Below are 25,644 nucleotides of genomic sequence, written 5' to 3'. Positions count from 1 at the left end.
TTTGTTTTCCATTCGGACTTATGGTTTGGATGATTCCAATGTTGATTTCTGATTTGTTTTGGATTCAGTAACATCAACTCTGATTGAAAATAAGGACCAGAAAAGTTGCTTTACGCTGTAGTGACATTGTTTGTAATTTCCACGAAGATATGATTAATTAGTAATTACGCGTTACAATTTTTCAGGACGAGTCCTAATATTAGAATATAGTTTTCTTATGTTTGTCGTTACATTTATAAAATTTATTCCCGTCCCCTGGGCTTGTTATTCTGAAATGGGCTGGACTTACCAGAAATCCACATGTCAATGATCGGGAACTCCCAGCTTTCTCCTTTTGGCACAACGTGAAATCAAAATCAAAATTTGGAAAGCTTCAGTCGTCTCTGACTTTGATTTTCTTCCATCTTCATCCCATTTCTTAAGTTGCTAATTTCCAGTCTTGTCCATTTGCTCCGTCTCTCTCTCTCTCTCTCTCTGTTTTGATAATTGAGATGGAGAGCTTACCGACGACGACGACGTCGAAATCGGACAGACGATCGAGATCGAAGCCTATTCAAACTTCCAAGCCTTCCATCTTCTTGGCCTTCTTCTCCTGCGTCGCTTGGCTCTACGTCGCCGGCCGGTACGTTCTCATTTTCTCTTCTTTATTTGTTTCCCTGAGCTTTGTGTTTGATCTTTAAGAGTGCTTGATTTTCATGGAGTCGGCAACTTTATGCAGGTTGTGGCAAGATGCGGAGAACAGAACAGTCTTAGCTAATCTTCTTAAGAAAAACTTAGGCCAGGTTCATCTCCAAACCTCTCAATTCCGAGCTTTAGTTCATAGAAACTGAAAATCTGGTGAAAATTGACGGCATCTGTTTGTTTAATATGTGATGTATTTGTTGCCAGAGACCGATGGTGCTTTCAGTTGAAGATAAGTTAGCAGTCCTTGGATGCAAGTATGTTCCTACATTTCGTTTATCCGTAGTCGGATTTTATTTGAGTTGTGCCTAGTGTTTGTTTTGGTAGTAATGGTGATGGTTTTTAGGGACCTGGAGAGGAGGATTGTTGAAGCTGAGATGGACTTGACGTTGGCCAAGAGTCAAGGCTACCTCAAGAACAACTTGAAGCAAACCTCTGGTCCATTTCTCGCTGTTATTGGAGTTTTTACCGGATTTGGCAGCCGTTTGCAGCGGAATGGGTTTCGAGGGTCTTGGATGCCTAAAGGTCAGTTACGACTTCTGTTGAAATTTTACTTTACGTTCTTTCTCTGATAGATGTTAGGATTACAAGTTAGGTTTCTATGCACACTGATTGAGATTAAGTCACTTTCATCCATTTAGGATCAGATAAAGAGAATGTGTTGTGTAGGATGTCTAGCACCATAGATTATCTCTGATGACTAACATTAAGAACATTTAAACCTTTTCTTTACTAACAACAATATATTATATATATTCCTATTGACCTTTGCAGTTGATGCTTTGAAAAAACTTGAAGAAAGAGGAGTAGTCATACGTTTTGTGATTGGTCGGAGGTTTTTCTCGCACCTTATCCCCAATGATAGTACTATAAACTTTGTTGGTTTATATTGGAGTTTTATTTGCTCTGGCTGAACTGTGATAGTTGTTACGGGACATTCTTCTTATCATTTTATTTATTGTGGCTTGCAGTCCCAACAAAGGCGATAGCTTAGACCGCAATATTGATGAGGAAAGTCGTGCGACACAGGATTTCTTGATTCTTGTAAGCAATAAGTCTACTGTTACTCTCGTACATCTGGTTCAATCGTTTGCCCCAGGCTATACAAGTATTATAGGAGACATAAAGTTGTAATATAATGATAAATGACAAGTGATGCGTAGATAAATTTTGAACTCTACTTAGGGATTAGAGTAACCTGTTTGAATATACAAATGTTGTGATAAGGCGTTTGTTATACTGTATTGGTCATGTGCAATAAAACACAATTCATCACATAATTAGAGTTTTTGGTGTGGGCAACAACGCTTGATGTAATTGAAGTGGATAAATTTTAGCGAAAGCCGGTGTTGATTGCCTCTTATATCACTGATGACTTGTATTTATCATTTCTGTATTTTAGCGAAAGCCGTTGTTGGTTGCCCTTTATATCACTGCTGACTTGAATTTATCATTTCTATAATATATAGTCTAATATGTACTAATTATTACATTAGGAAGGTCATGAGGAGGCTCAAGAAGAGTTGCCTAAGAAAGCAAAGTTCTTCTTCAGTACCGCAGTTCGAAATTGGGATGCTGAATTTTATGTAAAAGTTGATGACAATATCAATCTTGACCTTGGTAAATTTTCAGTTTCTATAATTTTGTGAGAAATATTAAGCCTACGTTCCACCCTATTGAGAACATTTTTCACTTGTCATTTAAGACTTTTTTTCCTCACCTGACACAGAGGGGATAATCGGACTTCTTGAAAAACGTCGTGGTCAAGACAGTGCTTATATTGGTTGTATGAAGTCAGGAGATGTCATTGCTGAAGAGTACATACTTCTGTATCCCTATACCTTTGTGCAACGTTATTGTATTCTTCTCTTGTAGATCTTGATTGTTTATACTGCAAATATAATGCAGCTTTTGAGCACAGAAAATGTTTTGATTTGCAGGGGAAAGTCTTGGTATGAACCTGACTGGTGGAAGTTTGGGGATCAGAAATCGTAAGTGGATCAATCCTATGGAACAAAAAAAGCATATAATGGGGCTTTGAATAGTTTATGTCTGTTGATTCACTTGTGCACCCACACACACTCCATCTGTAGTAATCGGTCAAGATAGGGAGGTGATTTTAGTGTTTTGATCATGATGATAGAAAAAAAATGTAATGGCTGTTGCTTAGTAGATCCTTTTGTGTCTGTGTATGTTCTATGTATGCCATGGATACATGTAGAGAGTGAGTGTGTATTTGTCATGTTCGAACTCTTAGATCTAGGATTAGAACATTATGAGCTTGAGTGTCAGATAAAAGGACAATTTCTAAAATTACTTAGTTACTCACTAAATTCTATTTAGGTGGTTTTGAGATTTGCTACATATCAAGTTCAGGTAGTCACAAGTGCAAGATATTCTCACTGGCTAAATTTTAGTTGAAGTTGTATCATTCCAATCACCTCTTGCCCATTTCAGGTACTTTCGACATGCCGGTACTTCACTCTTCATACTATCGAAGAACTTAGCTCAGTACATAAACGTTAACAGGTCTGTTCTCAAAATTAGAGCTGGGGAAAATGGTTCTCTTTTGGATATAGTTTGTTACAAGTTATCAAAGTAGTTTGTTGCTTGGGTTGTATTCATCACAGGTCGCTGTCAGAGTTATCCATGATAAGTGAAAACTCTTGAGTAGTTACATTGAATGGTACCTAGCTTATAAGTATGCAGTAAGATTGAAATTAAATTTTTTTTTTTATAGTACATATTCAGTATTTGAGGACTGAATTTCTTTGTTCAGTCACAAATGAAATGAAACAGATCTCTCATTGAAATGTCAGTGCCTAAGTCGGTTATGGGATGTTTTTGTAATATAAGATGGATAAGATTTTGGAGTTTAAGCTGTTTTGCAACTTCTATTGCATGATTTTGTTTACCTTTTAATGAGAAATTTCACGGACTTACTTAGCAAAATTATTCCTGTTAAAAAATATAGATCTCATTTCAGTTTGCTTTTGATTTGCAGTGCATCTTTGAAGACTTATGCTCATGATGATGTATCAGTGGGTTCATGGATGATGGGTATCCAAGCGACTTATATTGATGACAACCGTCTTTGCTGTAGTAGCATTAGACAAGGTAACTTCCATGCTTAGTTTTTGCTAAAAGAACAGAGAAGAAGAATTTGCAAAAAAAAAAAAAAAAAAAAAAAAATCTTGTCTCAGGTCTTCTAGCTTGAAAGTCAAGAATAACCAGAGAGCGAGCTGCTGTTTTGAGTCATTTTACCCAGTTTTCTGGTTATTCTTGACTTCATTGATGTAACTTGTGTTAACGATCGCCATTTGTCCTTAATTTCCAATCTTGCAGACAAGGTCTGTTCATTAGCTTGATGAAGAGGGGGATAAGATCTCTTGTTAGAAGGGAAACAGATCCGGTTGTTCAGCAAGTTCTGCGTGAGCCGTCAGAATTAACATTTGGATCACAATCCACGTCTATGTTGAGCTGAGGTGCTGTGAAGGCTACAAAGGATTTGCAAGATCATTCTTTTATGAAGGTCGAGGAGGATTTTTTTTTCTTCCTCTTATTATTTTTTATTAGTGATAGACGGGTTGAGCACACTTTTTTATTAGTGATAGACGGGTTGACCACACTGCGCACTGGACACTGCAGCGGATTAGAGCTGTTCAATGTGAGTGAGTGAGTGATGGTTGACTACGGGTTGTATTGGCTTATGAATCTTACATGATCAATGATATTAAAGCTTCTCACTTGACTTGCTGCATTGTGTTATGCATTGTCTGCCTCTTCCCCAGGAGTGGCAATGTAGCTCGTTTTACTTGCTGTACTCGGTCCAAGAAACTCATGGCATTGATTTTTTTTTTTGGAGAATGCGCAGCATTGAATTTAAAGACAACAGTTAATGGCAAAATTTATTGACAGCATTGAATTGGGAATTACAAATGGCCGCCAAAACTTCATCAAATGCTAAAAAAATTTCTTCTCATGGCTATTACAACTGAACATGAATTCACAAATCCTATTTTTTCGAATCATTTCTGAAGAGAGTAAACCTAATCCGTACCATATGTTGACCAGAAGCCAGTCAAGGAGATGCCACCTGCTGCTCTTGAATTGCAAGAGGTACAGCTGGTCTCCATGTTGTCCCATCTGGGTTGTCCATAAGAGTGATTCCCACAGCAGCTAAATTTTTTCGAATTGTATCTGATTTTTCGTACTCTTTGTTCTTCCTTGCTGCAGTTCTTTCCTCGATTTTCTGCAATACTTGATCTTCTGTTAATTTTGCACGCTTCAAGGCTTTTTCTCTCAGCTGCTGCAGAATCTGTAGCATAAAAATGTTTTGTCAGGTTATACAACAAACACCGACCACAGATGAGACAGTTCTACAATAAACCCAGGAAGCTAATAGAGGCATTAGGAGTTCAGGAATCGAATAATGCAAGATGTGGTGATGCAAGTTTCTTGTAAAACGCAAAGAAATATCATGTTTATATAATGCAGTGGAGAGTAGTCTCCTCAGACCAACTTCTGTACCTCGGAGTAACTTGCAGGCAGTAATCCCAAAATGCTTAAAGCATTCCTGGTAATCTTTTCCAAAGCTGCAAGAGACTCTATCCTCAATGCTTGCTTCTTGCCCTGTATGTATTTACAAAGGATGCAGAGATCAACACAATTTGAAGAAATGATTATAAAAGCTAGGGTACAGATTATATCATTAATGAGAAATAAGGACATGAGTTGTACAGAAGATTGAACAAACTGACTCACAATTTCATTCTATCCTGACAGTATATGCATTGAACCCTCCTCCTTTGATATACAAAACTAACCGTACATTATTTGCAAATCAAAATAAAAGCTACATCACACCCTTAGGATAAAGAGTTTCTACATGCTTGCCTACATTTTATTAATTATAATCTCAAGGTTAAAATTAATGAACACTTCACCATACCTTGCGAGTGTGTAGCAGATCATTCATAGTTTTTAATGGGTCTGATAATGCACCAAAAACAACAGAACTGTGAAGATCATCTGACATTGATGTTACAAAAACATTGTAGAACTTATTGATGCTTTCCACTATTTCAGGAGGAATGGTATCCTTCAGGGTTGGCACAACATGCTGGCTTACGACACTTTCACAATCATATAAAGTCTGAAACCAAAGATTAATTTTCATTAGCACAGATACTACACATTGGGAACATATTAAGTACATAAACAATTTAAAAAGATCCCTTCTGGGTATTAATTCTCAACATATTGTGAAATCGTGCTTGCATAAAACAAACTATTCAGAAATATTCAATCCCATCTTCCATTAATGAGTAAAGAATATAAATTGCTCTGAAGAACAACAGCAAATTGGACCAAAAAAAAAAAATATACACTAATATATGTGATCCACATATTTCGGGTTGTCACTCTGTATTTTATACACATGCACCTTTGCTGTGGTTCCATGTATGTGTTTGGCATTGGTTGCGTACATGAGAAGTAGGATGTTATACCTGAAATATGTAGAAGATCCGCTCTGAAGTGCTTTCAAGCTGCACATCAGAGTAGTTGATTGGAGACTGATAATGGGTCCCTAATAAGAAAAGTCGCAAAGCCAATGGATGGTATAGGTCTATAACCTGAAATATCAAATATTTATAACTTAAGTATTAAATCAGACAAGAATTTGACTCTAAAGCTAGATACTCAACCATTAGAAAGATGGTTCCCAACAATTTAGAAGAAAAAAAATTGTGACCACTCTAAAAAGTATGGTATCCTTTTACCTGCCGAATTGTAAAGAAGTTCCCTAGGGATTTCGACATTTTCTCGGAGTCTATAGTGACAAAACCATTGTGTATCCAGTAGCTTATATCACTTTGTTTACATGCAGCACAACTCTGAGCAATTTCATTCTCATGGTGGGGAAATACAAGGTCCATCCCTCCACCATGTATGTCAAAAGAGTAACCCAAATAAGCAGCACTCATGGCACTGCACTCGATATGCCAACCAGGTCTTCCAGGGCCCCATGGACTGTCCCAGAAGGGTTCACCTTCCTTTGCAGACTGTAACATTAAAAGATTTCATTAAACTTCTGCAGTTGAATTAATTAACAAAAACAAGAGAGCATAACCAATAGCTACCATCAGTTACTTGAGTTCAAGACACTACCTTCCATAAAGCAAAATCAGCAGGATTTTTCTTCCTTGAATCAACAGTGACTCGCTCACCGGCTCGATTATCTTCTAATTTTCGCCCAGATAGACGTCCATAATCTGGGAACTTGTCAACACTGAAATACACATCCCCATCAACTCCATAGGCATGTCCATTTTCAATAATCTGCCCATAAAGCACACCAAAAAATCAGTACCTGATACATTGCGCATCTGAGGAAAACATCCTAAGGTCTAGCTACACAGATGACATATGTGAAGCGTGATAACAGGTTCATCAATGATGTGTCTAAATAATAAATATATAAACATCATAAGCACTTCCAAGTTTAATCCTCAAGACTCACACTTAGGCAAAGCATAAGGTTAGTGCGCCCTTTCTGAAAGAACACGAGGTGCTAAAAGCTTGAGCCCAAACATGAGTGGAAAATACCTGCTTAATCATATCAATGATCTGTGGCATGTGATCAGACACTCGTGGTTCCACAGAAGGAGGCAGGCAATGGAGATACTCCATATCTCGATTGAACTCCTCACAGTAACGTCTACTCAAACTGATTGGATCCTCCCCCAATTCATTTGCTCTAGCAATTATCTACAGAATTCGAAAAGGGCAGACTCAGCAATCCTGTAATACCAATGTGGATAGTAATTGGTACTCAGCTTCCAAATTTTCCAACTCACGTACATTTTCAACCAAATTCACAACTTTTCGTAACCACGAAACCGAAAACAGTAGAACAATGTGCATCTAACTATCGAAAAGCACTAGCCTATCATAAAGAAACTCACTTTGTCATCAACGTCGGTGAAATTTCGAACATAAGTGACTTGATAGCCCAAATGCCTAAGATATCTGCCTATTTCTCAAAACCAAACAGTCTCAAATCAGCAAAAGAAACCGAAACAGAATTCGAATTCAAACAAATAAAGGCGAGAGGAAGAAGATGAAGATGGACCTGTAGAGAACATCGAAAGTGACGTAGACGCGAGCGTGGCCGATATGGCTAAGATCGTAAGCTGTGACTCCACAGACGTACATGCCCACTTTGCCTTCAATTTTGGGCTTAAAGAGCTCCTTCTTCCTGCTCATTGTGTTGTGCAGCCAGAGCTCCGACGACGCTGGACTCTCCGATTTGGTGGCGACATCAATCGACGGCTGGGAGTGGCTTGAAGAAGTAGTGGTAGTAGTACTCAGGCAGCGGATTCTCCTTTTGGGGTTGTTGAAACAGTGCGTTCCGAGTTGAAGCGTCCGAGTTGAGAAGAAGGGTCTGTAGCACTTGAGCAGAGTACCCATGTTTGCTCTCCAACGTTCCCTGAGCTACTGTGCTTCCCGGATATGTTATTTCTGTGTGGTTTATGAACGAGAGTAGCTGGGCCAGAGTCTGGGCTCGGGTCTGGTCCATTGGGATCCGATATGAATTTCTCTGTGTTTTAATCTTTCCAAAATCGTAGCTAAAAATTGGGTCGAGATTTTTTAATTATGTAAGTTCTTCAAAACTTATGTCCTACGAACGGGTAATTTTTTGTGAGAAAACAAGAAACTACAATTTTAACTAAAAAACCGTGTATTATAATCCACAATTTGGTGAAAAATGGGCAAATGGCCAAGATTTTTAAAATTTATTTTTGGTGGTAAAAAATTTTAGAATTAATTTCCACGTGGTTTTTTATTTTTTGATACGCTAGTTTCCACGTGGTTATGAAATAGTTCTTGGGTGATGTTGGAGACCTTGAGCCTCTCGAGGCCTTTTTCACTTTTTGGTTCACTTGAGAGTTTAAAAACAGAGAAAGTCTTGTGTACGGCGCAAGGAACACGTGGTACGTGCTGACCAATCAGACCCTTAGTAGGAGGATATTTTAAGTATTTCACTTTAAAAAAGTAGGGGCAGTTTCAGAATTAAAGAATTTTTTTGTGGGTTCTGATTGGGCAGCCGCACGGTCACGTGGTGCGGCTGCCGTATGTAAGAATTTTTCTTCAAAACATGATTTCAAAGAGTTTTGAATTCGAGAGTTTCTATTGAGACCTCCAAATCTGCTCACTTGACCTAGCTCACTCTATTATGAATTATTAAATGACATATATAACCTACTATAAAATGACTATTAAGGACAATAATTATACCAAAAAAATTGTTATATTTATTTTCTCTAGACTTTCCAATTCAATAATATTATATTGCATTCTTTATTATTTTCCCTATCTATTTTCATTTTTCAATTTCACTACATACTCAATAAAGCATTCATATATATATTTAATAAGAAATAAAACTATGATTAAGATAAAAATGTATGATATGCATATTGAACGCATATTGGTCAGGGAGAACAAAATAATTTGTATTATGACTTAAATCTAAATCCATCCATTATATTTGCAAAAGAAGAAAAAAATAGAGCTAGCAAATAAAAATAAATAAATAAAAATTTAAATAATTAATCATGAGGTACAGAAAATAGAGAAACATTAAGTAAAAATGATTAATCTGTTTTTTTTTTTTTTGCACAGCTAAAAAAGAAAAAGTAAATAAACAAATCACATAATAGTTCATGTTATTTTTAATAATTTTTAAAACTCAATACCTTTTGATTTTTTTTTATTGGATAAGAGATTTATGTTGTCTGATTAAGGAATGGAGATGTAATTAAGATTTATAGAGTAATTAAATCATTGAAATGACTAAGTTTTTTATTATAAAGATCTTAGTTTGTTTGTAAATTATATGCGTGAGGTTATTTGAGGAACTTTAATGAGGTTTAATGAGTAAATTTAGTATTTAAAAATTTGATAGGAGGTGTAAAAAGCATAGAGGTCAAGTGAGTAAATTTGGAGGTTCCAATAGAAAAACTCTTTGAATTCATATGGAAAAATCTCCGTAGTTCCAATTTTGGCAATCTATATGTTGACATGTACGATTTGACAATACAGTAGTCTACTGTCCATTTTGGTATCCTATTTTAGGTTCCTTTATATTTTTAGTTTAAAAAAATTAAAAGAAGAAGAAAACTGAGTTAGCTTAGGTCACAAAGAGCTTTGCTTTCACAAATATTTGTTTTCTGGGATCCAGCAATGATCATCATTCATTCATTCCTTTTAAGCTGCCACATTTATTCTTGTGGCTCAAAGACTAATGAAAGAAAAGAAAGTTCTTGTAAATTAAGAGTTCTTCCTTTTCTTGTAAATTTTGACTAAAGACTTGTAATATCTTGTTAATCTTACAAGTCTTTGATCACAAAGAAGAACTCTATCTATTTACAAGCAGGGACAGTTATGTTGGGAATGTGAACAAATACAATAGAGAAAGGTGCCACAGAGGTGGGATCTGACATCCCTACTATCATTGGCTCCAAGCTTGGGATTTGCCCTGCTGATTCTACGGTCAGTTCTTTCCCATTTAGAAGCATTACTCGGCTGTGCAAGTCCCCATCCTTAGCTGTTAGGTGGTATTCTTCTCTTACATCGTTCTTGGTTGCTTTAGAATCCTTGAGGCCTTGTTCCAAATTCAAACTACTGCGGCTGCCACCATTTTCAGTTGAAACATCGATTTGAACTGTAGTGTTACCGTCTAAGTTGATGAGCAGCACTGTGATTCCTTGCTGCATTGATCAAAGAAGAAAGTTGATTGATTATCTTTACAATTCATTGCCCCTCGAATGTTATGTTGCTAGATGAGATCTCAAACAAGAGTATAAATTCAATTATCGATAGTCTAGCAACATAACATCCCGAACATATACCAGAAGAACATTTTCCTTCATTACAAGTGAGTTTTTGTGCAATTCTTATACTTACTGTTTTCTTGGAACAATGAGAGTAAGTGCGCAGTTTCTTTGTCCCGGAAAAGCTTGTTGACAGGACATTGTTTCCCATTAGACGATGCCAAAGAAGAGCGCTGCAAAGGCAATACATTTGTCAAATCGGTCTGGTTTCTTCTTTGGAATGTAGATCAAGAAGACTAGTGTTGGTCTTCATGATATGTACTAACCTGTAATAATCAGGATTTGGTTGAAAGGTTTGGATGTCAAGGAGGCCATAATTTCCACCAATGAGTGTTTGTCTGCAATATGTTTTCGTATCATAAGATGCTGCCATCCCAAGCTGGTCCAGGTACCTGGGTGGTTAGTGGAACACACGCATAAATTTTTCGTAATTCATCAAAATGTTTAGAAACTATAGAAGCAGATCAAGTAGAAGAAAAAGTTGAGATTCAACTTAGTTACCAGAAACTGAATACAAATGCATTTGTAACAAGATTGTGACCACTGTTGTAAGCACCTCCTGATTCACCAACCCATCCCACTGCTGAAATTTTTGAATTCTTAAGTAGCATTTGTAGGTCACTGAAGGTTTTGGAAATACCATCAAGAACAGATGGATCGAGGATCTTGTCAACAAGATCCGGGGCACTACCTTAAATCATATGATCAAAAAGGGAAACGGGCAAGTGCCATTTAATAAGTTCAATAGCCAAAAATTAATTGGAAGTTAAGTACTTATATATATACCTGGACCAAGGTTGTATATGTGGTGTGTGAGTACTTGAACAGATTGAGGTGCTTTATCAACAAAATCTGAGAACCAACTGGAATCAAAGAACCCTCCTGGTGCCAAGACTAGTGGCTTAGCTAATTCAGAACCTGAATAAATATCTTGCACCTTGTTATGGAGAGAGTTTATGTCTGAAGCGTATTGGTCTGCTGTGACTCTTGTTCCAACTCCACTCCCACATAGTTCATTACCTGAGCATGAAGATCAAATTTCTTAACAGCTTTCCAAGAATATATGGCTTTCAACATATCTACCAAAAAGTATGGTATAGAAGAGTTACCTAGCTCCCAACCATGAATTGTGTATCCTTTGTTGACTGTATATCTTATAAAAGATTCAGCATTACTCGCATTCCAATCACCCACAGCAGCACCATGGGAATCTATGGTCCTGCCTTGCAGTGCATTTAGTCCAAATATAACAACAGCCCTGTTTTAAATTTAACAACTTCACATTCAGAAAATTTTATCTAGTTAATGAGAGAATCGAAGATCGGATAGGAATAAATTGATTCGAATAAGATGCACAATTCACTGTCAAACTATTTTAAGGTATTTAAGTAGATACTTTACCCAGCATTCTTGAACAAAATGTTCAGTTCATCCCATCTAGGCATAGGTAAGTAACCATCAGAGAAGCCAAACAACTGTGAACTATCTTTGACAAATGAAGTATGATGTTTTGGACTGTCTTCTGTCTGGTATATGACTTTGTCTTGTAAGGTGCCGCCCAGCCTAAGTTTCAAGGGTGAAAATGCTACAATAAAATAAAGAGGTGAGTTCTATCTACAGCATTATATTTGCAAACTAGAATTAATTTATGGCAGATGAGACTCCTTTACCTTTTATTGCATTCAAAAGTATATCGTTGCCAAGGTCCTGCCATAAGAGAAAACAAGAAAATACACATCAGAATTAGAATATCAATCAAATAATGCAAATTCGTAGAAGTTACTGCAAGTTTCATATTCATTCTCAATTTTTTTTTTTTTTTGGACAAAGGAGAAGAGCATCTTAGGAATAGGTCAACCATACTAGTTGACAAATATTATGTCACCAGTAAACTATTGAGATCATAATTTTCAACCTCGAGCTAGTATCAAACCAAGAACAACCCTCTACAAGAATCGAGTGGTTTCACTTTTTAATTACAAAGTTGAGCAACAACACAAAATCAAGATTTGGATATTGCAAAAGACACACCCCTGGACTTTAAGGTGTGAAATTTGTTCACTGATTTACATGGACCCAGAAAGAGAAAAAGGAGACATGTATGTAAGTATGGACTATTTGGCATGGAATCGAAAGGTATTAGGAGGGTTATGACTTACTAGATTAAGAAGAGAAGCATTGCCCCAGCTACAAGTTCCATAGTCGCATTTCTCCGGCGGCCACCAATCCATTGTAGCACAAACAAAGTCGTCGTCTATGCTTCCGATTGCAGCTGTTCCATTGACAAAGACAGTGTCTTCCTCCGTGCTCTGTGAAGCCACAGAGATCGAGTTGTGGTTGTGAGTGACATCGTACAGCCAGAAGCAAACGAAGAAGAGAAGAACCAGAGCACGCATTATTTCACACATTCAACCTGTGCAGTAGTCTCTGTTTCTATATAGGTATACTAGCTAGCTAACTGCCATGGAAGTGCGGCAGGCTTGGCTTTAATGCTACGGTTCACATTGGTCTTTTCGATGAGAGACAACAACTGGGGAAGAAGCTAGTGAGTGGGTGATTGACTTGGGTTTTGGTGATCTGACTCATTGACTAGTGTGGAGCATGCATATACACCTATGATGTAAGCTAAACTAAAGTGCAGTCTAGTGCAGCTCTTATCCATCCTCTGCCGACCCACTACCAAAGATGTTATTTTCATCGTCTCAGAAGAGCCATTTCGAGACTCACTGCAAAACAAACGTAGCATTTTGACTTTCAAACCCTGTTTGTAACGGCCTGCAACACCATTATGTTTTGAACCAAGAAATTCAGTGATGGATCTAGGATTTTCAACTGAGCACGTAGAGCAGGAAAGTTCAAGTTTCTTGTTTTTATTTTTATAAGTATTTCGTCAAACATTTTTTCTTTACTTTGAAAAATAGCAATAGAAGGCAACTAGATGATATATATATATATACACACTCACCTTTCTGATCTGTTTGAGATCAACCAAGGCAGGTTTCAATGGAAGGTCCTGGAATCTTATAGGTGGAATCTGGGGAGAGTCTTATCTTTTTTTTTTTTGAATAAAGGGGGAGCCTTATCTTGTAAGTAGGAAATTTTAATTCGAACACTTCAACATCATTAATTAATTAGTAGGATAACTATGACTTTGATATGTTTTGACATGCTTGGTGGGAAACACAACAACGCACGAGGACTTCTCTCCTGGTCCTGGTTAGTGTCACCACCCTGGCCATGAACCATGACAATGACTGGCAACACCTCTGTTGCAAAAATTAGTCAACACCTCTGTCGACATATTGTGTGCCTCTACAAACTAGGGTTTAGAGTTATAATAGGAAAGTGTTCTAGGTATTCAATTATATTCGGATTCTATTACCTATTGTGTACTTTGTAACTCCCTATATAAAAGGCTCCTATTATCAATAATAAACACACAATTCCAATTCTCTACAACATGTTATCAGCACGAGTTCTAACCCTAGCCCAAAAGAAAAAAAACCTAAAAACCTCTCTCTCACAAAAATCTGCCGCAACCCTCCTTACCCAGCTCGCCTACTCCTCACAAATCTGCAGCCCACTGCCGCAGCCCCTGCTACTCCTGCCTTCTGCCGCAAGTCCCCGTAGCCTCCCTGCCACACGCCTGCTACCTGCGCACCTGCCTGCAACCTGCACAGCAGCCCGCGCTGCTTCCTACCTCCCTTGTGCGTGCTGCTGCCCGGCCCGCCTACCCAGCTCGCCTCCTTTCAGCCTAACAGCCCCGCAGCTCTGCAGCCTTGCATCCCCGCAGCAGTAGCTCCCAAATGCAGCAGTCCAGAAGCAGCAGCAACTCCTGCTGTCAAGAAAAAAAAAACCCCAGAAAACAGAAGGAAGAAGAAGAAGACGCGTAGAAGGAGGGAGAAGGAGTGGGCCCAGAAGAAGAAAAGAAAGAAAAGAAGGAAAAAAAAAAAAAAGGGGAAGCAAGCCTGGGCAGCGAAAAAAAAAAAAAAAAGAAGAAAGGAAAAAAAAGGGGGAAGGGAGAAGGGCAGCCCACCAACTGCTAATTTCCGACCAGATTCCGGCAATCCTAATTTAGCTACACGCCTGCATCAACACGCGGGTGTATAAAGAATCGTGAAGCAAAGCTTCAAATTACCAAGTAAGTTTTTACGATTAAAGTTCCTGTTTTCTTGTCTTTTAAATTCCTTTTATTTTCTGCAGAATATTGGAATATATGTTGCCAAATGATTTTAAGTATTTAACAAAGCGGAATTGTGGGGATTCACGCTTAACGAACTAAGAGTGTTCGTATGAACTAAGAGTGTTCATAATTAAACGAACTAAGAGCGTTCGTATGAACTAAGAGCATTCGTATGAACTAAAAATGTTCATAATGCTTGGACTAAGAGCGTCCGCAAGCATCAAATTGTGACCATATTAAAACATCATTGGTTGGTCTAATCCAAATATTCTTGGAAATTTATTTCTTGGCAGCATAGCTCGGAAATCTTATTATTTTAGTTTTCGTGGAAGTTTAGCTCCGAAACTAATATATCTTCTCTTCTTATTTTCAGGATGTCGAATGAACCTAGACTCGACTTTCCCATGCTTGACTCAACAGACTCGGATTACCATAGCTGGGTAACCGATGTTGAGAACCATCTCACTTCAAAGGGAATATTACCCATAATCCAGGCACCTAACCCGGATCTTGTGTTAGTCCGAACACCTACAAAGCATGCTCAAGCAGTTATCTTGATGCGACGCCATATGGACAAGGCACTCATATTGGAGTATATGTCGATCAAGGATGCAAGAGAGCTATGGGTAGCGCTAGAAGAGCGCTTTGGCAATGTCCAAGATTCCCTCCTCCCTGACTTGAAGGTTCAATGAAACAATCTGCGCTTTGCTGATTTCAAGTCTGTTGCTGAATACAATTCAGAAGCTCTTCACTTACAATCCATGTTGAGATTTTGTGGACAACCTGTCACAGAGCAAGAGCTAATTGAGAAAACTCTCTCCACCTTCCCCGTTTTAGCCATTGTGGTATCAAAGCAATACCGTAATGAAGTCAATGCTGGACAAATCACTAGGTTTCATCAACTTATCAATGTTATATCTGTAGTTGAGAAACATGATAACATACTTGTGAGGAATTATAATTCAAGGCCTATTGGAACTAAGAGCGTTCATGAGGCGAATTATAATGCACCCAAAGGAGGGCGCAAGGAGCGGTACCCTAAGAATGAGGGACGTATGGGCCCATATAACCGCCCTAACCAGGAAGGAAATTGTAAGTTTGGTGCGGATACACGTGGTGGTAATGCCACACGTGGGAGAGGGGGTCGTGGTATCCCTAGCCGTGGTGGTGGAACCAACCCTCCTAGGGAACGCCCACAACCTGCACAACGTGCACCTCAATTAAAGAGAGGCAACCACAATGATGTGTGCCATCGATGTGGATCAATTGAGCATTGGTTCAAGCAATGCAAAGCAAGCGAGCAACTAGCTGCAAGATACATGGCATACAGGGACCTGAGGGAGCAAGAAGTGTACCTTGCAGAAGAAGAAGAAGAAGATGGTGGAGATGTCAATCTCACCATAGAGGACTTCAAAGCTGAAGATGAAGTGCACAAGGATGCAGCAGACTTTGATTAGATTAGTCCTTTTATTTTTCCAAGAATTTTTGTAATGGCAATATGCCTTATTCAATAAATGACAATTGTATTAACTCTTTCTTATGTGGTGCACCTAATGAAATATGATGTCTAGGAAAGTCATTGAGATTAGTGGTACTTAAGAGAGCCTCGCTCCACCAACATCTCTCTACTTCCCTGGTCATATTTGATTGGAATTACCAAACGGATTGAGTGACTACGATTCGTCTAAGTTTGATTTTTATTTTGGATTAGACTTTGGAAACTTTGATGTAATCATTGGCTATTAATAAAGTGTCAATTCTTTTTACTTAATGTCTTGGACATACCTTAATTCGAACTTTATTATATAAGAGCCAATGGTTTTCATGTGGAAACACATTATGAGAATGGACAGAGTTCCTTTGCATCGCCTCTAATGACTACGGACATAAACGAGTATTAGAGAAACTTATGTGTTGCTCTAGTGGGTTGTATGCAACCACTATTCGAGTTATTGAATCCAACCATGTCATGAGAGACGACTTATGGGATTCAGACACATATAGGCTTTGGCATGACCGTTTGGGACACCGTGACATGATGATCCTTGTATTAAAGACTTCACACGGACATCCATTTTCAGAACGAAGAAAAGTAAGAACCAAGAATTGGTTTGAGGAGCTGCACATGCGCCTCATGGCGCCATGATTGTGCAAGCCCGGCCACGCATGGCCGGCGCCGCCTACCCCCTGCGGTAAATACATGGCATTGACGCCATCAACCTTAATTCAACTCCTCTCTCTACTTCTCAAGTCCATTGTGACATTGTGGCTTAACCAAAACATTCATTGGTTGATTACAAGGCCTATGTTTCGTTCTGTAAAGCCTGTTATTTAGGATTGAGACCATCCTATGCAAAGGAGATTGAGGAAATAATTCCATTCTTACAAAGAATCTAAGGGAATTCTGTGGATTTGATCAACCAACTTGCGGACCGTATAGATGTTTTATGGTGTTGGTTGATACGCAAACACGCTGGTCACGTGTTGTGCCATTATCCACTCGTAATGCTGCTTATACTACACTCCTAGTAAATAACATATGGCTACGGGCTCACTACCCAGATCATCCCATTCAGTCAATTTGACTTGATAATGCTAGAGAGTTTACATCGAAAATTTTCGATGACTATTGCATATCATTGGGTATTGATATCAAGTATCATATTCCCATGTACACACCCAATTGGTCTGGCGGAAAAGCCACCATTAAAAGACTACGATGGTAGCACGGACTTTGGTAATGCGCACCAATATTTCCGCTTGGGTTATGCAATATCGCATGCAGCAATGCTCATTTGTCTACGACTCATAGCAGCCACTCAACTTTTATTTGTGTTACAGCTAGTAACTGGGTTCGAGTCTAAATATCTCGTACTTATGCATATTTGAGTGTGCGATTTATGTGCCAATTGCGCTGCCACAACGCATCAACATGAGTCATTACAATGAATGCATATATATATATATCCATGTTGGACATAGGCCTCCAACTAAAAGTCCGCTACGTAAAACCCTTGATAGGCGATCTCTATTTTCGCTGGATTTGCGAATTATCACTTTGATGAGATAGTCTTCCTGTCGTTAGGGGGAGATTAGAACGTCAATGTTCAACAGGAACAACAGGACTTGTCGTGGTCTGTCCCCACTATGTCTCATCTTGATCCCCTAAAAGTGACGAGATCACATATACCTGCTGTAAACATACTTGCAAGGATTGATGTCCCCACAAGAGGACATGGTGCCACCCAGAGAAGATGGGTACGTCCCCACAAGAGGACATGGTGCCACCCAGAGAAGATGGGTACGGAAACACCACCACGGATGGTGGTATGGTGACGCCACAAAAGTGGCATAATGGCGTCATAGGCCACGGGTTCCGCTAGAGAGAGTAGGAAACCCATAGGTTCGATGGATTCTCGCCCTAAGAAGAGAGCGAGTTTGGCACAACTTGATCCATTGATCATTGATACTCAAAATCCATCTCATGAGAATATTTTTGGAATGTGGTTATGTCCAAGAGACATCGTTGAGGGACGCCTCAATGTTAGAACCAATTCCTGAGAATATAGAGATCTCTACGAACTACACTAGTGTACATGAGGACGTGGAATTGTTGAGACCAATGACATCGAACCTTACTCAGTTGAAGAATGCCAACGTAGAGAAAATTGGCCTAAATGGAAAGATGTGATCCAGGTTGAATTGGATTCACTAACGAAGAGAAGGATTTCGGGCCTGAGATACCAACACCTCCTAACATAAAACATGTTGACATTAATAGGTCTTCGTTAGATAGCGTGATGAGAAAAAGAGATGATAATCTCGCATTATGGCGCAAGGCTTCTCACAATACGCCCTGGAATCTACTACGAGAAGACATATTCTCTCGTAATGGATGTCATTGCACTCCACTACCTTGTCAATTTGGTAGTTTCCAAATAACTGAACATGCAGCTTACGAATGTGGTCACTATGTATCTCTATGGGGATCTAGATACGGAATATAATGAAGGTTCTTGTGAACTTCATTTATCCGAGTCAAGTGGCTCTAGACCACGGAGCGCATTTGCAACGAGGTTGAAACGCTCACTAAAGTGACTACTTGATTGCGAAGGGATATGATGAACTATGCCCACGCGTTTCCATGACAAGTTCCGGATTTGCAATTGTCGCAGTTTATGTTGATAAACATAATTGGAACCCTTGAGAGTTAAGGGAACCGCTGAACACCTGAAATCCGAGTTTGAGAGGAAGAACCTTGGAAGAACACGGTCTTGTCTAGACTCAGAACTTGTATACCGTGTCAATAGATGCTTAGGCATTTTTGATAAAGTCAAAGATGCACTCCCATGGTCGTCCGTAGTATTGGCTCTAAAAGGGATCCGTTTAGTCCCAGGGATGATGATGAAGACGTGTTAATAGCAGAAGTGCTTACTTATGTACAATAAGCGCATTATTGTACTTAGCACAATACAAGACCGGACACCTAAATTATTATGAACTTGTTGGCTAGATATAGCCCCGCGCCAACGCAACGCCATTAGATTGGTATAAAGACAATCTTTCAATATGGGCTTGTTCTATCCCTACAGAGAGAAAATAAATGACGGAAGTGTGGGATCAGACCCCACAAGGCAAAATGCCACATTCTGTGCTTTTCCTCCCCTCCATCAAAACAACAACAAGCACTTCTAAATATTGAAGTGAATCAGATTCGAACAGAGGATAATATAGCGGACTTATTTACTAAGTCGTCACCTAAATCCACATTCGAGGAACATGTGAGAAGCATCAGATTAAGAAAGTTATCCGAACTCCCGTGATTGTAGCAATCAGGGGGAGATATTGACATCAGGGGGAGGTATGATGTCTACATGTTCGATCTCGAAGAGTGAAGGACGTGTTGTGCTCTTTTTGTCCTTCGACCAGGGTTATTTTTGTCCCACAGGGTTTTTGTTACCTGGCAAGGTTTTTAACGAGGCAACAATCAAAGCGTCATCACCAAGTTTGAGCGGCACAAGGGGGAGTGTTGAAGGATGTCGACATAATGTGTGCCTCTACAAACTAGGGTTTAGAGTTGTGATAGGAAAGTGTTCTAGGTATTCAATTGTATTCGGATTCTATTACCTATTGTGTACCTTGTAACTCCCTATATAAAGGGCACCTATTATCAATAATCAATAATAAACACACGATTCCAATTCTCTACAACAGGCAAAACTTAATTAATTTTTTTTTTGATCGAAATAGGTCAGCCCTTTCATTAAATTCAACAAGCAGTACAAAAACGAAACACTACTATAGGGTCGACAAAAAGAATCATTTCTTAGAACCTCATGAAAACCCTATTCTAGAATAATAAAATCCCAAAAAGTCCCTAGTACACCCACCTTTTAGGAAGTCCATGCACTATTATTTTAACAAAAACCAAGCAGACCTAAAAGGTTTCAACTAAGGCTCTGATTTTTGTGACCCAAACAAAAATTAAACAGTATTATGGGTCATAAAGACCCAATCCATCCAACCCCATAGCAAAAGAGTAATCCAACCCACTTGAACCCTTAGCCCAGTGAGCCCAAAGCTGAAGCCCATAGACCAGTACAATGCCCAAAAGGCCGAACCATTCCAAACCCAGGCCCAAACAGTAGGGTAAACCAAAGCCCTAGCCCATTGAGCCCACCGGTAACTTTTCAACCAAAAGCCGCTAGTCGCGCCATCGTCGGTACTCGCCGTCAGTGCCACTGTTCCATCACCTTCGACCTCCAATCCACAACACCGAATGAACACTGCCGTGTCTACAAAAGCTCCCCAACCGGATACCAAATCTAATCCCATATATATCGCCACTTACCCACAAGCCGCCGCTATCTCGAAGAGCTCCACCGGGAAGGACGCTGGCACCCGAGCAAACCATGGCCGTCCACAACAATAAGGTCACTGACACGCCCAATATCAGCCCCTGCAACAGCTGCACAATAATGCCATGGACGCGATAGGAAGCGACCTTTCCGATCCGATCTTGAGCAACCCAAGACCGAATCGTCGCTCATCCACCATCTAGATGCCATCCCCACCAACGAGGCTGCATCTTTCACTTCACCATCGAGTTTGGACTCAAAAACACCAGCGCCTCCAACCCCCGAGTTCACCGCAGCCACAGCGTGCCCCAACGCAACCAAGAAAAGAATAAGCAGACCAAAATCTGCCATCACCACAATTGACGAGCAACAGCGAAAATGCGAGAATCCGCCGCCCAGAGAAAGAGGATTCTGAAACCCTAGCAGAGCGCTAGGTCAGTTGATTAATATGGCAAAACTTAATTAATTGGGTGTTTATCAAATAAATATGTCCTTCTATAAAAATATACCTAATAATAAATAGACCATATTTTGATTCGAATCCATGGTTATTGGACATGTTTGAATTAAAAATTTGATATGTTGATCCGGTAATGATCCAGATTTATCAATCTGGTCCCTTTTTATAATTTTATAACACTATTTTTTTTATATAACGATTAATATTTTGCTTACTTTAGTGTAGAGTTCTAAGAAGTATTTTGGTTATTTAATTCAACATTTGGTGATACTCTTCATTTTGTTTCAATATTTTATTGAAGTTTTATGAACTATCATAATAAAAAGTTTAATAATAATTATTTAAAATTTCTAAATATTCATTATAATAAACAGATTGGACCGGGTATCTGTTAATCCGCTGGATACAAATTTGGATTGAGCTATTAACGATTTGCCGGGTTATCGGGTCGGATCAGGTCGAATTTTTCTATTACTAATTAGATTCGGATTTAGGTCTATCTGGTACAAAGCCGGTCCATTTACAAGTCTATACAAAAGTGATATTTAAGGGAAAACACTTCTTGCCAAAAAAAAAAAAACTCCTCTCTCTCTCTCTCTCTCTCTCTCTCGTATTGAATGTCTAAATTGAATTTCATAGTATAATCTAGAATTGTAAGATTGAAATTTGAAGACAAATGGGGTTTACGTTGGAGGAGAAGGCTTTCTCCAAGTTGAAGACTACGTTTTGTTCGTGGAGGTAACAAGAGACTCCCCCCCCCCCTTATTTTGTGTCATTATTGGTAATTTGACATGAGTTAATAAAGTTAAGTATAACTTAACAAAACAAAACAAAAGTCTAAATGCCAATTTAGTTTGGAGGTATGAATAGAAACTCCCATATCAATTTCTTTTAAACTTTATACGGTACATTTTCTCCATTAGCATTCAGAGATTTGACCATGTATGAGGTTGTAACTAGGGGTGGGCGTTTTCACCTGAGAGTCTGAGAAACAGGCTCGATCCAGACTGAAATTGACCATTCGGGTCGGTTTTCAAAGCTGACTTCCTTTGTTCGGGCTAAACTGAACCGATTAATTCGTCCTTCGGATCGGTCCCGGTTTCCATATTCTCCGAACCGATTAGGACCGATAGTATGTACATGTCTATGTGTCGAATTTTGATTGGTTCTTAGACTCCTAAGAGCATACCCTAAACCCACTTGCAAGCAATCACCCAATTTCATTTAGTCAATTATTCTTCGACCTACTCCATTCCAAGCCGTCCTCTACTCCTCTTCAGTTCGAGAAAACCCCATTCCAATTTCTTCATTTCTTCTGTTCTTCTTCACTCTCGACTCTGTGTCTCGATCAATCACGGAATCACCCATGAATTCCTCCATTGGAAACACACCACTAACCCAATCTGAATCCCAATCTCAAAGCCATTTTGAACCCAATTCAAAGTCCGATTCTAGTAATTCAAATCCTGACACTGAAATTGCCGAGAACGCTGTCATCCCTGCAAGTACTGGTGCTGCAACAGACCAACCATCTTCTGCTGGAACTCCATCTACGATGACATCATCCCAACCTCTAAAACATAGAAGAGAGCAAGGAAGAGGATCCACAGGGTCGAGGGAGCGTTCAATGGTATGGGAGCACTATGACAAGATTGACAAGCCACTGTATGAGTTCAAAGATGTAAAGAAGGTCCAGGTTGGGACTACCAAGCAGGCCAAATGTAGGTATTGCTCTACTGACCTTGCTTATAATCCATACAATAATGGTACCAATAGTTTAAAGAGGCATATAGAGGTTGTGTGAAAAAAATACCCTGGTAGGATAGACCTAGAAGAGTTTCAGCAAGTGTTTGTAGCTGGTGGGAACTTGAATGAACCTTCTTTAACTATGAGGGCATTCAGTCAAGATGCTTGCATAAGAGCTTGTGTTGAGATGATAGTAATAGACGAGCTGCTACTTAGTCACTCGAAGAAGGAAAGGTTTCAAAGGTTTTGTAAAGTTGCATGTCCTAGGTTTAAGACTCCTTCTAGGAGATTGGTTGTAAGCATATTTTGGAAATTGTATGATGCTGAGAAGAAGAAACTTAGGTAGGAGTTAGCTAGTCTCTGTGTTAATTTAACCACCGATACGTGAACATTGGTGCAAAACATAAATTACATGGTGGTTACGGCTCATTTCATAAATGGTGGCTGGAATTTACACAAAAGAGTTCTTAACTTTTGTGTAATTCCTAATCATCAAGGGAACACCATAGGAAAGCTGCTGGAAACATGGCTACTTGAATGGGGAGTCGAGAAAGTGTTGACTGTTTCGGTGGATATTGCATCCGAAAACAAAGTTGTTATGCTAGCTTGGAAAAAACAGCCTGTTTTAGGAGGCAAGTGGCTTCATGTAAGGTGTTTAGCTCACATCCTCAACTTGATTGTGAAATCAGGGTTAAGAATGATGATTAAATCTGTGGCTTCGATTAGAAACGCAGTTTGTTATGTTAGGAGTTCGTCTGCAAGGCTTGATATTTTTAAGCAATGTGTTGCCATAGAACAATTGGATTGCAAGAAGGTCTGCATATTGGATGTGTCAACTCGGTGGAATTCCACCTTCTTAATGTTGGATGTAGCCCTTGAGCTTCGGAAAGTGTTTGATCGCATGGCGGAAGAGAAAGACTTGAAATACCGAAGTTATTTTGATGAGGATGAAGTTGAGGATGATGACCGGTTAGAAGTGCCAGAAACAGAAGTTGCAACAAGGCCAAAAAAAGAAGATAAAAAGGGTAGGGCTACCCGTGGGAACTGATTGGGAAAAAGCTACTGTTTTTGTGAATTTCCTCAAGGTAATCGGCCACTTTTCATTTTTCAATTCTGCATTTCAGTTTGCTGCATATTATAGTTTACAGTTTCTGCATTTACAGTTCTACATTTACTTTAATAAATTTCAGTTATGCATTTACAGCTTACAGTTTCTGCATTTCAATTTACAGTTCTGCATTTACAGTTTACAGTTTCTGCATTTCAGTTTGCACTTTGCACTTTTACAGTTTCTGCATTACAGTTTACAGTTTACATTTTTACTGCATTTCAATTATGCATTTCTGTTTTATTTTTGCAAGTATTCTATGATGTGACAATGAGGATATCGGCAACAAACAGTCCCATAGCTCAGAAAGTGTTCCATGATATCGTGGCAATTGAAGCTGAGATTGATGACCTCTTCGACCGGCCTAAGATGTGAATTGGAAGCAATACAGAAAAGATCTTGTTTGAGATGGCAATGAAGATGAAGAGCAAGTTTAAAAAATATTTTGCAAGCCTTGATGACATGAATCACTTGCTTTTGGTGGCTTTATTTTAGATCCTCGATACAAGCTTCTCAATTTTGAGAGGGTATGTAGAATATGGCTTAAACTTGATGCTGCAACAATCAAGCAAAGCTCTGCTGAGCTGAAGGAATTGGTGGTGAAGCTCACGGACTTGTATTCATCAGCTTTGGGCACCAAAAAGTCGAAACCAAGTGGCAATGAGGCTGAGAAAGCTGCAGCAAGTGGTACCGACAGCTCTAGCACAAGGAGTTCTATAACCCAAATGAGTGGGAAGATGGTTGCTATGCAAGCTGATTGGAAACAAGTGTTGGAAGACTGATATCACACTGTAATTTCACATGAGGTGGATAGGTACTTGCTGGATCCTATTGAAGACCCTCCATAACATGAAGATTTGAAGCTTCTTGTATGGTGGAAGCTTAATGGTTCTAAGTATCCCAATCTTGCATTAGTCGCCAAGGATGTGCTTGCAATTCAAATAAGCACAGTTGCTAGTGAAATATGTTTCAACACGGGGATAAGGGTAATCGATCCATTCAGGAGTTTACTATCTGCAAAAACAGTTGAAGCATTGATATGCTTCTAAAATTGGTTAAGGTCAGAAAGCATTCAAAGCATCGAATATGTTCCAACAATTGAGGATATGAACTTCTATGAAGAAGTTGAGAGAGGTACAAATTTTTAATCATTTGAATATTTGAGTTTTGTGTTTAATGGCTTCGTAGTTTGCACTTTCGAGATAATGTGAATTTGTTCTTTCGTAGACCATGGGCTTCAAGACACAGCAGATAATGCGCAAGTCAAAGCTGCCAAAGAGAAAGGAATCAAAGCAGCAACTCCATCAACAAAAAGGCAAGAAGTTGTTCCATCAATAAACAAGCAAGGATCTTTGGCAGCACCAAAAAAGGCAGTGAAGGGACTAAAGGCTGCTGGAAGTTCAAAGAGGCCAAGAAAATAAATAACTATTTGAAGGCATGAAGCTGAATATAGCTGCTGATCTACAAATCATGTTTCTGTATATTTTTTATTTGCATTGAAATGTCCCTTTTGTTTGCAGGATGGATCCCTATGAGTTGAATCAATGGTGTCATAATTGTCATGATTCATGAAGTTCCTGATTTCTGCCCTTGTCTTCGAGGGTTCAAGACTTCAAGTTCAAGACATGGCTTGAAGCCTTGAAGTTTTTAACTTTTAATAAATGTTGTTTATTGAAACATTGAACTGCATTCTAGTTATTGTTTATGTA

General features: G+C 39.0%; 3 protein-coding genes across 9 annotated transcripts; 1 reads left to right on the top strand and 2 right to left on the bottom strand.

Moving 5' to 3' along the window:
* The first annotated feature begins 274 nt into the window (after positions 1-274).
* On the top strand, positions 275-4,441 carry LOC112172085 (hydroxyproline O-galactosyltransferase HPGT3). Its single transcript, XM_024309262.2, has 12 exons — positions 275-622; positions 719-782; positions 889-938; positions 1,028-1,206; positions 1,456-1,516; positions 1,653-1,725; positions 2,178-2,301; positions 2,411-2,498; positions 2,622-2,672; positions 3,139-3,210; positions 3,686-3,798; positions 4,027-4,441. Exons 1-12 carry the CDS (start codon positions 492-494, stop codon positions 4,047-4,049), a joined length of 1,029 nt encoding a protein of 342 aa, XP_024165030.1. The 5' UTR covers positions 275-491; the 3' UTR covers positions 4,050-4,441.
* A 116-nt stretch (positions 4,442-4,557) lies between these two features.
* On the bottom strand, positions 4,558-8,207 carry LOC112172083 (cysteine--tRNA ligase, chloroplastic/mitochondrial). 6 transcript variants are annotated; one of them, XM_024309258.2, is made up of 9 exons: positions 7,817-8,207; positions 7,650-7,713; positions 7,291-7,452; positions 6,853-7,023; positions 6,465-6,746; positions 6,192-6,317; positions 5,633-5,836; positions 5,212-5,313; positions 4,558-4,999 (listed from the first exon to the last, which is right to left on the bottom strand). In XM_024309258.2, the coding sequence occupies exons 1-9, from the start codon at positions 8,152-8,154 to the stop codon at positions 4,763-4,765; spliced, it is 1,686 nt and encodes a 561-aa protein (XP_024165026.1). In that variant the 5' UTR covers positions 8,155-8,207; the 3' UTR covers positions 4,558-4,762. The 6 variants fall into 6 exon arrangements, with proteins under 6 accessions (XP_024165026.1, XP_024165027.1, XP_024165029.1 ...); XM_024309259.2 differs by having other exon boundaries at positions 7,650-7,717; positions 7,817-7,973; XM_024309261.2 differs by having other exon boundaries at positions 7,291-7,485; positions 7,650-7,717; positions 7,817-7,890.
* Positions 8,208-9,909: 1,702 nt separating this feature from the next.
* LOC112174790 (heparanase-like protein 3) lies at positions 9,910-13,659 on the bottom strand. Of its 2 annotated transcripts, XM_040507645.1 has the most exons (10): positions 13,546-13,659; positions 12,740-13,355; positions 12,251-12,287; positions 11,982-12,165; positions 11,690-11,838; positions 11,367-11,600; positions 11,082-11,271; positions 10,847-10,972; positions 10,654-10,753; positions 9,910-10,457 (listed from the first exon to the last, which is right to left on the bottom strand). In XM_040507645.1, exons 2-10 carry the CDS (start codon positions 12,986-12,988, stop codon positions 10,110-10,112), a joined length of 1,617 nt encoding a protein of 538 aa, XP_040363579.1. In that variant the 5' UTR covers positions 12,989-13,355; positions 13,546-13,659; the 3' UTR covers positions 9,910-10,109. The 2 variants fall into 2 exon arrangements, with proteins under 2 accessions (XP_040363579.1, XP_024168369.1); XM_024312601.2 differs by lacking the exon at positions 13,546-13,659 and having other exon boundaries at positions 12,740-13,487.
* Positions 13,660-25,644: the final 11,985 nt, after the last annotated feature.

This window comes from Rosa chinensis, chromosome 6, assembly GCF_002994745.2.
Source record: "Rosa chinensis cultivar Old Blush chromosome 6, RchiOBHm-V2, whole genome shotgun sequence".
NCBI lineage: Eukaryota > Viridiplantae > Streptophyta > Magnoliopsida > Rosales > Rosaceae > Rosa > Rosa chinensis.
This window is presented reverse-complemented; position numbering and strand designations above follow the sequence as displayed.